This window comes from Nothoprocta perdicaria, unplaced genomic scaffold (genome assembly GCF_003342845.1).
Source record: "Nothoprocta perdicaria isolate Ctin4 unplaced genomic scaffold, notPer1 scaffold_286, whole genome shotgun sequence".
NCBI lineage: Eukaryota > Metazoa > Chordata > Aves > Tinamiformes > Tinamidae > Nothoprocta > Nothoprocta perdicaria.
The window spans coordinates 753164-767332 of NW_020455517.1; the positions used below are offsets into that span (position 1 = coordinate 753164).

General features: G+C 60.8%; 1 protein-coding gene across 1 annotated transcript in view; it reads right to left on the reverse strand.

Annotated features, from left to right (window-relative positions):
• Window positions 1-3312: 3312 nt before the first annotated feature.
• GNG7 (G protein subunit gamma 7) overlaps window positions 3313-14169 on the reverse strand; it is a 37879-nt gene continuing 27022 nt past the window's right edge. Inside the window, exons 2-3 of the mRNA XM_026041500.1 lie at window positions 5756-5874; window positions 3313-4371 (exon numbers count right to left, since the gene is read on the reverse strand). Coding sequence (XP_025897285.1) covers window positions 4246-4371; window positions 5756-5836 — 207 coding nt within the window. The 5' untranslated portion in view covers window positions 5837-5874 and the 3' untranslated portion in view covers window positions 3313-4245. The remainder of the gene's footprint in view (window positions 4372-5755; window positions 5875-14169) is intronic.

Genomic DNA, 14169 nt, shown 5'->3' on the forward strand with positions numbered 1-14169 from the left:
TCTCATGTGTGTGCACATCCCATGTGTGTGCATGTCCCATGTGTGTGCATGTCCCATGTGCAGTCACTTGCGTGTGCCGGGGCTCCCTATGGGTGCTGGGCTGGGCCGGGCGAGCGGCGGCGGCTCTGTCCCCCCACCGGCCATGGAGGCCCCCCAGTGCCGGGGCCCTGCCGGGGAGGCTGCGGTTGGGAGAGGACGGGCCCCACGGGGCTCCCGGCGCCGCGGCGGAAGCCGGAGCAGGATGGGCCCCGTGGCGTCACGGCCGCGTTTCCAGCGCGTCGCTGCAGTGACGCCGGGACAGCTGGGATCCCCCGCGGCCGTGGGTGGGACATCCACGGGGGGCTCCCGGAGCAGCCCCCGTGCCGGGGCAGCCCCACGGAGCAGCGTCCCTGCACCGGGTGTGGGGCTGCTCCTGGCACGGCCAGGACGCTGGGGGCACCCGGCCCGTGCACACGCGTGCGATGGTCCTGCACAGCCCTGCACGCGTGCGCACACACGTGTGTCCTGCACACGTGTGACTGCTGTCCACCACATGTACATGTATGTGATGGTCCTGCACAGCCCTGCACGCGTGCGCACACACGTGTGTCCTGCACACATGTGTGACTGCTGTCCACCACATGTACATGTGTGCGATGGTCCTGCACACGTGCGCACACACGTGTGTCCTGCACACACGTGTGACTGCTGTCCACCACGTGTACATGTGTGCGATGCTGCCCATCCGGTGCACACGCGTGTGGCGCTCCTACCCACGCCGTGCACACATGTGGTGGTGCCCACCCTGTGTACACGTGTGTGGTGCTGCTGCCCACCCCATGCACATGCATGTGATGCTGTTGCTCATCCCATGCACATGCGTGTGATGCTCCTACCCAGCCCATGCACATGTGTAATGATGCTGCCCCCGTGCATACACGCGTGATGCTCCTGCCCACCCTGTGCACAGGTGTGCGATGTTGCTCATCCCCTGCACACGCGTGTGATGTTGCCCGCCCGTGCACACGCGTGTGATGCTCCTGCCCACCCCGTGCACACGCGCGCGGCTGCCGCCGCAGAGCCGGCCGGTTGAGGCCACGGAGGCGGCGCCGCCGGCCCCGCCGCCCAGGCAGGTAATTATAGCAGCAGCGCGGCTATAAATAGCAGCGCGGCGCAGGGCGGGTATTTTTAGCAGGGCTGCAGCGCTGCCACCGGCTCCTTGGCCGCCCCGACGCCGCCCGCTCCGGGCCCCGCGCCCGGCGCCGCCGCCATCCCGGGCAGAGGCTCTGGCCGCTCCCGGCGCCGGCGCTGCCGACGCTCCGGGATGCTGAGAACATCCCTGCGGCCCCGGCTCGGCCCCCGTCCCCATCCCGCGCTGGAGATGCCCTCCGGGTGCGGACGTGTCCCCAGCGCCATCCCGGCCCCCCGCCCGCTCGGGCAGACGCTCAGCAATCCCAAGCATTCCCGGCACGCGGAGGCAGCGGCTCCAGGGCCCGCGCGGGACGCGCATTCCGGCCGGCCCGGCGGCGGGAGCAGCTCCAAGCCCTTCCCAGAGCCGCGGGCCGGGACGCAGCCGCCTTCCGGGAAGGCGGGCGGCTCTGCCAGGCCGGCTCCGCGCGGGGCACAGCGTGGCCGGGAAGCGGCTCCCGCAGGGCCCGGCGCTTCCCGGGAAGCCGGGCGCGTTCCCGCGGTGCGGAGCGAGCACAGCACGGCTGGCACATCTGGCAAAATGGGAAGTGAGCCGTTTATTGTGTTCTCGAGCCACTTCTTAACAACAACTGCACGAAATATCAAACACTGCGCGAGGGGCCGGGCCGCGGCGCGCGGGAGGGACCCGGGGCCCACGGGATGGGACGGGATGGGACGATGCCGAGCGCTGCCGTGCGCGGGTGGCACCGGCTGCGCAGGCAGCACCCACTGCATGGGCTGCAAGGGCTGCACCCACTGCACCCGCTGCATGGGCTGCACCGGCTGCACGGGTGACACCGGCTGCAGCGGCTGCGCGGGCCCCGGGCCGCGGTTGGCAATGACACCGGTTTGGCAAATGATACTGAGCAGAGCGGAGCGGAGCGGGGAGCGGGCGGCGCGGAACCAAACGCGCTACGCTTTTCCTATGCGCTTAAATCCAGGCCGTTTTCCAAGCGCTCGCAGGAGCAGGGAGGCCGGGGAGGAGCCGCCAGCACCGCGGCCCTGTCCCTGTCCCCATTGGGGCTCCGTGGCCGTTATCCCGAGTGACGCCGGCCGGGACAGCCGGAGCAATCCCGCTGCTCCCTCCCTGCCCTCACCTTCCTATTTTTGGCAGCAGTTTTACCGCACGCTAAAAACACCCTGCGGGTGCCCAGGGCGGGCGCTTCCGTGCCCAAAAAGGCCCCCGTGGGGCTGCGGGCGCCTCCTGGCCCCTCTGCTGCCCGGAGTGCTTGGAAAGTCTGGAAAAGTGTCTTTTTTTTTTTTTTTTAACCTTTTTTCTTTTTTTCTTTTTTTTTTTTGGCAAATGCACTAACAAAGTACAAGCAGCTACCATACTTTGCACTTATATCGATGCTATACAAAAACATCTACAGAATGATCACTGATTTACTCAGACGAGGCAAAAAATAAAATAAAAAACGGGTGAGGATTTTTTCCACCTAACGAGGCAGCGACGGCAGCGACGCCGGAGCCGAGCGGCGGCCGAGGGCGGCGCCACCCGCGCCCATGTCCCCCGGTCCCCGTCCCCGGTGCAGGCGCCGGGGGCCGCGGCCGGGGCACGCGCGGGCTCCCCGGCTATAGCACCATGCTCGGCTCTCTAACACGGAGGAAGAATCAGCAATTTGGAGTAGAAAAATAAGGCTGGACTTGTACGAGAGCGAGGAGGGCGGCCGGGCGCCCGGATCCCGGCGCCAAACCCGAGCGGCGGCGGCGGAGCCGCGAGCAGAGCCGCGGCGGTGCCCGGCTCGGAGCGCGGGACGGGGGCCGCCGCTTGGGTTAGTGTTAAAAATGGGGGGTTCCAACTCGGTTTAAAAAGGCAAGTGATCATCGCGTGCTTAAAAAAGTGTCGGCGGGAGGGGCCCCCGCGCGCCCCGGGCCCGCATCCGCACGGCCCCGCTCCGAGCGGACGGCGGCGCCGCGGGAAGCGCCTGGCCCGGCTCCCACCCCTTCTCCTTCTCCCACGCAGGATCCGAACTAAAACTTGGCAAAAAGCGTCCAGGAGGGACGCGCGGTGAGGCCGGCGGCACCGGCGCGTCCCAAGGCGCCGTTGGAGCTGGTGAGGGAGCCCAGGGCTCTGCTCGAGGCGTCGGGCGCTTCCCTGAGCTCTCGTGGTCTCCGAGCACCCAGTGCCCCAGCGGCTGCCCAGGGACGGCCCCGGGGCGGATGCGATTCCCTACAGCCCCAGGGCTGCCGGGATTCCCTGCGGCCCTTCCCGCGGAGCCCTTCCCGCAGCCGGGAGGGTGGGAACGCCAGGCCGAGCCTTGCTCCACAGCCAGGGTTAGTGTTCACGCTGGGAGACCCCCCGGGCCGCAGCAAACAATTCCCGGCTGGATCCTGCACTACGGAACCCTGCGCCCATCCCACCCCGGAGCCGCTCCGCCCGGGAAGGACAGCGGGACGAGGCGCAGAGCTCAGCCCCGCCGAGGAGTTAGGCCCGGGCGACGTTTCCCAGGCCTCGAGCCAAGCTTTGGCTGCCGGCACCCGCAGGGGCTCTCGCGGCTGCCGCGCTTCGCTCGTGCCGCGCGGCCGCGAGCGCCGCGGTGCCGCCGCCTCGCTCCTCCAACTCCCACCTTAGCCATTGCCAACCATAATTTTTTTTTCTTTTTGGAACCCGCGGGTTGGTTCTGGTCACTATTTTACTACAAAACCGCCACCCAGCTGGAACCTTCTCCCTCGTTGCCCGCCGCGGGGAAGAGCAATCGGCCCCAATTCGGGAGTTGATCGGGACCGTATCCGGACCGGGAGCCGGTGGGACCCGCCTGGCGCTCTGCTCCCGAGCTCCGAGCCCCGGGGCCCAGGTCCGGTGCTGACCAAAGCGGTTCAAAACTCCCCTTCCTCCAGCCCCCCGACCCCAACCGAGAATGTCACCGTTAAAAACGCACCCCCCAACCCAGAATTTTTGTTTGTTTTTCAATTTTACCCCCTCTCAAACGGCCCCTGCTCAGGAGCAGCCCCGCTCTGCTAACCCGCCTGCAATTTTGGAGATTTTAAGGTCTAGTCGAATGCAGCGTTTAGTGTTAAGCCCTGGGCGCAGTTTAGGTGGCGGGAGGCGCCGCGCGGGGCCCTGCTATGGGGCGGCTATAGGATGGTACACGGCTTTTTGTCCTTGAAGGGGTTCTCCGAGGCAGGCACTCCAACCAGCAGCGGGTCGTTCCTGGCATGTTGCTCACAGTAATTCATTAGCTCCGAAGACGCTTTGGAGACCTAAACGGTCCGAGAGAGAGCAAGGTTAAGGAGGAGGGCCCGGGCTGCCCGCACGGCACCCGAGGGAGAGGATTTTGGAGAACGTCCTGGGAGGAAAACGCGGAGCGCTCGGCTTTTCGCAACAGAAACTTCACGGGGACGGTCAGAAATAAAAAGGGGAAATGAATATGGGAAAAAAAAAGCTAAGATCTGACATAAGTAAAGTGATGAGCATGGGAAAAACTCTCGGCGAGAGATTAAAAAAGATGTTCTTGTTCTCATTTTTAAAGGCTTTGGGATGAAAAGGAAAGAACAAAAACGCTTTCTTGGAAGCAACCACCCTCTGATGTTAAAAGTGGACTTTTGAAACCATTAGAAACTATTACTTAAGGCTCTGCTTATTTTAGTTCAAAGGCCCATTCTGGGAAGCGCGGTGCCCGCGCGGGGCGGGCGCAGGGCGAGGGAAGCGGCCGCGCTCCGGAGCGGGAGGCCTGGGAAGAGGCGGTGCCGGGAGCCCCCCGAGCCCCCGCGCTCCGAGGAAACGGCTCCCTGGACACCGGGAGCCCCAACCCGGCCGTGCGGCCCCGTGCGGAGCGTCACGGGATGCCCGCACCCCGAGCCCCACACAGGCTCTGGACCAGCCTGCACAAAAAGGTTCTGCAAAACTTGCGTTTCTTTTTCCTTTTTTTTTTCAACACTTGCAAAGTTACGCAGCTTTTCAGCCGCAACTGAGCGCAAACCGCTGGGAAGCAGCAGCGCTGGGGACCAAACCACCGTTCTCTGCAGCTTTGGGCAAAGCCCGTAGCCAGCTCTTTGAGAGGCCACCTTGGGCTTCCTGCACCCTTTTCTGCTGGGATTGTAGCCGGGTCGGAGCATCCCGGCTTTATGATGCACACTGCCTCCGGCCACACACTGCTGGGGACCCAGCACCGGGACACAGTAATTCCTAGGAGTGACTCTGCGGGGGAAGAGCTGTAATTTACTGTGTTTTCCCTAAAACGGCCCCTCTGACGGGTGCATCGCTGGAGTCTGGAAACTGGCGGCCCAAAAAACAGCTACAAAACCCCAGGCTGGTTTAAAAAACGAAAAGATACTGAAAGCAGCAGCAGCTCCTCCTGCACATCAAAACCAGAGCTGAGGAAGGGCTCGTCGCTGCAGATGGAGCAGGGACTGAGAGTCACAGAAAAAGCATAAAATATTCAATTGCGGAATAACAGGGGATTTAATCCCTACTTATTTAATAGGCACTGTGGTGTGTAGAGCGCGTGGAGCATGGCCGGAGCCTTGTGGGCCTGGCCCCGGGGACCTTGGTGCCCTCATTGGGTGCACATGCCCAGCTGGCACCCTGGAAGCCGCTGAGGTGACGGGTCTGCCCTTGGCCCACCCAAAGCCCCTTCCCGCTCACCTTGATCCGCTCGATGCCGGCTTCGATGCGGAGCTGCTCCACCAGCTTGCGGGCCTGGGCTATGTTGTTAGTGGTTGACATTGTCGGCCATCGGTTCTAGGCCCCAGCACCGGAGAACACTGGAAAACAGGAGCGGGGACACGGTGAGGTTGGCACCGCGCACGGGAGGGACCACGTGCCGCTCCACGTCCGCCTCCGGAGCCGGCCGCGGCGCCTGGGCGCTGCCGGACGCACGCGAGGGCTTCCACGAGCTCTGCGGTGACACCGGCTCGCCGCGAGTTCCCCTTCCCTTGAACAACGCCCTGCTGCCACTTTCCGGCTCTTTCTTTCAAAATTAAGATGAAAATTGTGACGCTTAAGACGAAGCCCCGCTCGCTGGCTCGAGGGGAAGCGAAACGCAGCCGGGAGCCGCCGCCTTGGGAAGAGAGACGTTTCCAGCTGGTGGAAGCCGCCGGGCGTGGGGAGCATCTCCCGGGCTCCTCGGCCTATCCAAGGAAAAGCACGGGAGGGTGGAGGCCGATGGCGAGGAGGAGGAGGAGGGGACCATCGGGATGAGCTGTGCACCAAACCCTCAGCTCAGGAAAACAGCACAAGGACCTGCTCCTGGATCAGGCTGCTTCTCTAGATAAAAGTGCATTAAAAAGCATTTAAAGGACTACAATAAATCCTATAAATAAGATTTCTTGTGTTCACAGTGTCCTGATGTGGCCACAAACAAGCTCTTTTTGGTGCCTGCACACTCACGCTGCGCTGCTTTGCACGTCCAGCACTCGGCAACTGTTCTGCACAACCCTGAAGTCAAACCAAGGTCCAGCTTCCTCCAGGGCGGAGCAGATCCCTGCCTCTCCTGCACAGTTTCCCTTATTCCTAAGGCCACTTCTCAAGCACCACGGAGGCTGTGAACGCGAAGCCTTTGGAGAAAGAAATCCCGGCTGTGGATCAGAGCCGTGGAGCAGCGCGCGGCCGTGCCAGCGCGCCGCGACCCAGCACGTCCCCGGGGAGCCCGTGGCTCCCGGGGTCCCTCGCCTTGCAGCCGCCCTTCACCATCCCAGCGGGACGTCCGGCCTGCTCCGGGATATTGCAACAGAGCTGGAATCACGAGGGCGAAACCGCCCCCCCGGCAGCGCGCTGGGAACGCCGGCCTGTCCCGGCACGACCGCGCGCTCCGGCTGCGCTCCGGCCGCGCTCCGCGCCTGTTGCTTGTGCTGGGAACCCGCCCGGGCTCCTTCCCGCAGCCGGTGGCGCCCGTGCCAGCGCCCGCCCGCAGCAGGAAGCGTTACAGCAGGAAACAAACACGCGCTGAGGCCTCCGGTGCCTGAATTCCTGCCATAGCTGCCATAGCTGGCGCAGCCGCTCCGCGCGGGCCGAGCAAACAGGCGGCCGCCGCTGGCCCCCGCTCGCTGCTCCCCCCGACAAAAACGGCTCCGAGTCGGGCGTTTGCAGATGTCCCCGCGCTCGAGCTGCCGGGGAAAGCACGCGAGGAATGCAGCTCGGCACGGCATGCGGCTGCGGGGGAGCATCCGGAGCCCGTCCCCAAGGAGCTGCGGGAATTCCCTGCCTGAAGAAGGAGCTGCAGGTGTTGGGGACGGGCAAGCAGCGTCCCCTCCGAGGCACGGCGGCGGAGCTGCATTTGCTGCAGTGAAATGTGTGCGCCTGGGGCACAAAGCACATGGTGCATGGAGCGCATGTGCCGGGTGCAGGAATTGCATGCATCCAGTGCACGAAGAGCGTGCACCCCCCATGAATTGCATGCACCCTGTGCAGGAAGTGCATGCAGCTGGTGCACGAAGTGCACGCTCCGGGTATACACAAAGCACATGCTCCAAGTGCACAAAGTGCATGGATCCAGTGCATGAAGCGCATGCCCCCGGTGCACAAAGTGCACGCACCCTGTGCACAAAGCACACGCTGCAGGCGCACGGAGCACCAGCACCGGGTGCACAAAGCACATGCACCCCACGCATGAAGTCCACGCACCCGGTGCACGATGCACGGGCGCCCTGCGCGCCGGCCACCGCGGCGCAGCGCACCTGAGCGTCCTCCTGCGTGCCACAGCACAAAGAGCCGAGGCCTCGCGCTGCCGAGCGGCTCCGGTTACGTGTCCTCGGACACCCCGGCGCTTTCGCCTGTCACACGCGAGTCTGGCTCCCCCGGCCCTGCTCCCGCGGGCGCTCCGGAGCCTGCGGGGCCGGAGCGGCGGGGCCCGCGCAGCCGGCCCTGCTCCTGGACATGAGCTCACGCTTTTCCGGAGCACAAAGCGGCTGCTGGGGCGCTGCCGGTTACTCCTTGTCTGCGCACAACAAAGCCGGCTCCACTTTTCTTTTACACTTCCTGCAGCAGCAGCTCAGCAGCTCAATGAGCTATTGAAATTTTCCCCGAGTGCATTTTTTTAAAAATTATTATTGATTTATTTATTTTTTTAATGGTTTCTCCCGCTTTCCCTGGCGCGGGGCTCAGTGGGGCAGGGTGCCCGTCCCCGGCACGGCCGCGCGCCCGGAGCCGCCTCCATGCGGCTGCCTCCTTCCCAGCACCCTTTCCGTGGCAGCTGGAGCACGGAGAGCTGCCGGGGGCTCCCGTAGGTCTATCTGAGGTCCGGTCGGAGCCCTGGCCCTCCCCGGATAAATCACAGCTAATCCCAACAGGCTGCAGCCCGGCCGTGCCTTTCGAGATCTACGAAGCACAGAATCACTCTGGTTGGAAAAGACCTTCAAGATCATCCTTCCTTTCCCCCTGCCAGCGGATCCAGGCGGATGCTCCAGTGGGTTTTCCCAGCGTGATCTCCAAATCACAGGGTCGCTGCTTTGCTTTCGGTCCAGCCACTTTGGCCTCTCTCAGCAAAGCAGGAAAGGTCTCAAAGCGGGGACATTTCAGCTAAAGGGGACCACAAAGTGTAGTGGCAAGCTGTATGAAGCTGCTGCAGAGGGCAATCAGAGCAAGGCCGCTTCTCACGTGCGAGATGCTTCAAATAAAAGCAAGAAAACAGAGTCTGCTCTGGTCTAGGTGCTGATTTCAGGTTTGCAAGGCTTCTTCGAAGCAGTTTTACCCTGCCTGCCGACACCGAGCCGGGCACACGCACGGTGCACAGTGCACAACAGCCCCGTGCAGGTGGTGGCGAGGCCTTAAGTCCGGCCTAGGCATCCCTGGCATCCTCCAAACCAGGGCCTAGGAGGAGGAACACTGATATTTTAGGAACAGCTTGATCTGCCCTTGCACCTCCTGCACGGAAGCGCACAGCTCGCCCTACAACCCGGCAGCAGAAACACAGGACCCCGCAGTACCAAAACCCCCTCTTTTGCACAAAGGTGGCAGGGAGGATGAGACTTTTTCCAATTTTGCTGTCAAATTGCTTTTTTTCCCCCCATATGCAACAGTTTCAGAAACAAACAGGGATAAGTGTACGTGCCTTAGTATCCAGAAATTAGCCCGACATAAAAGCAATTCAAATCCAGCTTCCGCCTGCATTTATGGCCCGAAAAGGGCTCCTGATTCCAGCGGGCAGCCTGAGGACTAAATCTGCACATCCTGGCTAGAGCACCGTGTGCTCTGTCCTTGTCTGCGAGGCCTTGAGAGCCCCACGCACAACTTCGTGCAGCGCAGGAAGCCGGGCTGCAGCGGCACAAGGGAGAATTAAGTTATAGGAGATAAAAGAAGGGGAAGTTTAGGCTGAGTATCACCAAGCTTCCTGAGAAACTTCCATAGCTGCACAGATCTAAGCTGGGAAATGCCCCAAGCATCAGCACCCAAGGCATCCGAAACAGGCAGGGGAAGCTTAGCAGCCCGGGAGAGGTTTCATACCCTGCCTTTCTGAGCGTGCAAAGGGTTATTTCGAGTGCAGGGAAATGTTCATTTATTGGCCTTGCGTGCGAGGGTCGTCGTTTCGGGAGACTAGGAGCTCTCAGGGCGTCACTCCCGATAAAGCTGAGGAGCTTCGGCCGCTTCCACGTTCCCCTCCTGGCCCCGCGTCTCCTGTTCTTGGGGTGGGAAGGGTCTGTGAAAGCCCCCGAGGTTTCCACAAAGAAGCAAATGCCCAAAGAGGGGGGACGCTCCAAGTGAAGCAGCCCCAGGCCCCTGCCTTTCCTCCACAGCCTAAGCCTGGCTTTGGTGGGAACGCTGCACAGAGGCGATTCTAGTTTCAGGCTGCAGGCAGAGAAACGGGGAGGATTTGCATTATTATCCAAATTACCTGGATTTGCACATGGATATAATGGAGCCGAGCAGACGTGGGTGCAGGTGAGCGGTGCCCAGGCAGACCCTGCTGCAGGAACCCCCACACTGCTTGTTATCCAGTGAAGAAGATTTGCAATCTCCCATTTATTTTGCTTCTCCCCAAAACAGGACCATTTAGGAAGACACTCAGCCATGCGGATTTGAGGAGGATTACAGCAGAGCCCTAACACCACTAAAATAAGAAGTCAGAGCAAATACGGCGAGGAATACACTTTATTAGGGCTTATTATAGCTTCTATGGACAAAGGATAGTGGGCCTTTCGCAGGGCCTTGGAGAATAATTAGAGCAATAAGCCCAGGCGAGAATGTTTATTGGAAGCTCACCGAGCCCTGTATGAAGGGGATGGAAAGGCCAAGGGGGCTGGCTTCAAGCGAGTTAAAGTTTTCATTGTGGAAAGAGCGTTTGGGGGGAATTACATCAGAACCACAAGCTACAATATCCTCCTTGTGTGGCAGGCCCGGCCTGCACGCTCAGTGCTCCTTGGGAAGACAGGGAGCGGGCAAATAATCGGAGCAAGGCAACCACTAAGCGCCTTCCCAGCACAATATGCCCCTAGGCTGCCTTCGAAAAAACGTTAGGAAAAAGAAACAGGGTTTGTTGATTACATTGACTGGGGCTATTATACACGTATGCATTCAAATGGCATTTCCAAGTAGCTAAAAATAGTTTTCCAGCCCCCGTTAAAGTAAATTGTCAGTAATTCACCCCTGTTTTATTGTTTGCAAGCAGTGTGCAGGGAAGCCCCTGGGGCCGAACACCCCGATCCGGGCGGGATTGCGCTCGCTGCGCCCCGAACCATGGACTGCTGCGGGAGGGGGCATATGGACAGGCACGTACACGTGCGCGCACACGCGTGTACGCACACATAGGTATATATACCCCTACCTGCAACGGTGGGTGCATCTACAGCCTGAAGACAAAGTGGCCTCGCGCCTCCTCACTGCCCCGGTGCCACTGCAGAGACCCGTCGGCCACTGGGACCATGAGCTGCGGCCACCGGGCGCTCGGGGACAAGCTGGCACTCGGGGACACGCGCTGCCCGCGTCACTCGTACTTGTTGACCCCAGGACTGCAGCTCCGGGCTGATTTATTTCCGTGCAAACTGGTGCCTCCGCGGAGAGCAGCTCCGGGCGAAGTCTCCCCCTTCAGCCCGAGTTCTGCAATGTCAGGAATCAAAGGCCGGAGCAGCCCCATCCCCGGGGGCGACCACCGGGACCCCCAGCCCCAGGGGACGGGCCAAGGGCCTCGCAGGGTTCGGCTCCGGATCCGCTGTCACTTCAGCCTCATTCCGGGGTCTGCACGACCGGACCCTTTGCAAGCATCAAGCTCGCAAAAAGCAAAACCCAAAAACTGTGGTTATGACAAAAATATTTGCTTGAAAGATTGAACACAGGAGGCCGAGCACCCGAGCCCCTTCTGGGAGGTTTCAGAGCTGCTCCGTGCTGCCTACAGCACACCTAAACCAGCCTCCACCCAACACACATCAAGCGCAGCACTTTTTTTTGGCTGTCACAACATTATTCTGCACGTTGTGCCTTCGGAGAGCATTTTGAAAGCCACAACATTACCAGAGCCAGCGCGATCTCTGCTCTGACAGTGTTTGCCTGGCGACCAGCAGGGACTAAAAGCTTGGCCCCAAGGGCCAGGCGACGTTTGCAAAACCACGGCCCATAGAAAGTTTTGCTCTTTTTGCTTTCAGTCTGCCCTGCTTCAAAAACGTGCTGATTTTTGCTGCTTCTGCTTAGGAAAACTGCTCTTCTGAGGTGAAAAAAGAATGGTCTAAAGGTACAAAAGCAGAAGTGTCCACATGCACCCGATTAAAACGAAAACGTGCATTTCTGTGCTGGATTCCTGGCTGTGCTGTCAGCTGAGTATCTCACAGGGGCCAGACAAGCACCCCTTGCAAGCACATTTCTTACCAGAATTTTTAGCACATTTCAACCTAGCAGAGCTTGAAACCTGCCCGACCAGCAGCTGCTGTGACCTGCACAAACACCGGAGAGCTGGTTTTCCAGGTTCACACACACGCTCCTCGGTGAGAGCTGCTCATGGCAGTGCTGTCCTCGGCATTGAACCACAGCTTTTGCTAAGGAACAGCCATATGAAAAGGGTAATTCTGCACCCAGTGGTTCTGCTCCGCACACACCTGGGCTGCATCTGCTTGTTTTGCTGTGAGCAGAGCAGCATCTTCTGCATTTTGCCAGCGCTGCCGAGCTCCGGGGACCAGATATTGCAGCTTGCAGGGAGGCGACCGCAAATGCGCCCTCCCAGGCGACGCTGCAGGCAGCGCCGCGAGCAGGACGCAGCTCCAAAACCCCGAGTGCAATTTCTGCTGCTTGCAGCCTGAGTCAGTGAGCAATCCCGCCGGAGCAGGTCGGAGCCGAGAGCTCCTAGCGCCTGCCCGGCTGACGTGCAGCTCGAGCACAGCGTGTTCCTGCTCTGCTCGTCTGAAGGAGCCACCTGCAAGGTGCAAACTGCCCCGCGAGCCGCGCGCGAGCAGAGCGACGGGGACTAAAAGGGACTAAAAGCAACGAACTCTCTAGACGTAATAGTGCCATCAGTGAAGCAAGGCAAGCGAGCCCTGAAAAACACAGCGCCTAGACGGGTTGTTGCTAAAGACTTGGACATTGCAACACGGATTAAGTAACGCCTGGGCTCGACAGCCACGGGCGAGGTGGCCAGACAGCAGCTGAAGACACCGAGCAGTGAGAAAAGGGCAGTTTCCACCAACCTAACCCCGCGAATCCTCCGCGACCCTGGCCAAAACCAACCCCATCCTGCTCCCGTTAGCATCTCCCGCGCTGGCGACAGCTCCTCGCAGTTCTGAGCAAGGAGAAAAGTGATTCAAGGCAGAATTAAGCAACGGCCACGGGCTGCTAATGAGAGGGACACGGAGAATCACAGAGTGTTCACGGTTGGAAGGGACCTCTAGAGATCATCCAGTCCAACCTTCCTGCTCCAGCAGGGACACCCAGAGCACGGGGCACAGGGCGGCATCCAGGCGGGTTTGGAGACCTCCAGAGAAGGAGACTCCCCAGCCTCCCTGGGCAGCCTGTGCCAGGGCTCGGGCACCCTCACACCAAAGAAGTTCCTCCTCACCTGGAACTTTGCTGATGCCAAACACTGGTCCCCTGCATTGGATCCCCTGTGGGATCCGTATCCCTGCCTCGGGATCCCGCCCATGCAGGGGGCTGCAGCCCCGCTGCGCCCCTGGCTGATCCCACACTACGGGGCTGAGTTTAGAGCTCAGCACATCGCAGTGCGAGGCCTCCTAAACCCGTCCGGGCCGCTACGGGGCTCGTGGGACACTGCGTCCCGCAGCGGCCGGCTGCCAAACAGCCCCGTGGCCATCGGGGACGGCTCCCTGCCACGTCCTCGTGAACACGAGTGACCTTTGGGGACAGCCCCGTCACGTGAGAGCAGCTACTGACGCCTCCTCTGTCCCTAAACAGGCTGCCACGGGAGCAGTCTTGTGACTTTCCCTTCCCAGCTTTTCTAGTCATCTTGTTTTTATTACTGCTGTATCTGCACGGCGCAATCTAAAAATGCCCGGGAGGAAAGCACAATAGTCCTGCAAAGCAGAGGCCCCCTCCTCGCCCCGTTAAGTCATTCTGCTTGCAAGGAAAAAGGGAGAGACTTGTTCCCGACGCAGAGCAGGCCACAGCGCGAGCAGCTCGATGACTACTCTGCACTTGTTTCATCCATCAAAGCAATTACACGGAGAGAAAAGGCCAGCATCTGCACGTGACTGCAGCGCCTGTGTAGCTGTTTTCATGCACGCCTGGCTCTTCTGCTAACGCCGATGACTGCAGCATCATGTGAGGCTTCGCAACAGGGAGCAACTCCTACATGGGGGCCTGGAATCCGCGGAGCCGAGGGGGAAAGGAAGCAGAAGGTCGTTTTCTTTTGTGCCTCTTCCAGGAAGTCAAGTGACGCCGGCTTGGCAGCCCTTGAGGCCTCCGCAGTGGCTCCGAAGGGGCCGGGAGGCTAAAAAAGGCCCTTGCAAACTGTGCAAAAGGGCCCTGGTCCTGTGCAAAAGGGCCCTGTCTGCGGGCAACCGTGGACCTTTCGCTCGCTGTTTTCCATAGCCCTGGGCTAGGAGCTCGAAAACCCTCTAGGGCTTTTCCTAACCTTCCCATTAGCAAAGAGACAAACCCAAAAGCTGCTCAAGCTTCCCGGGAAGTTC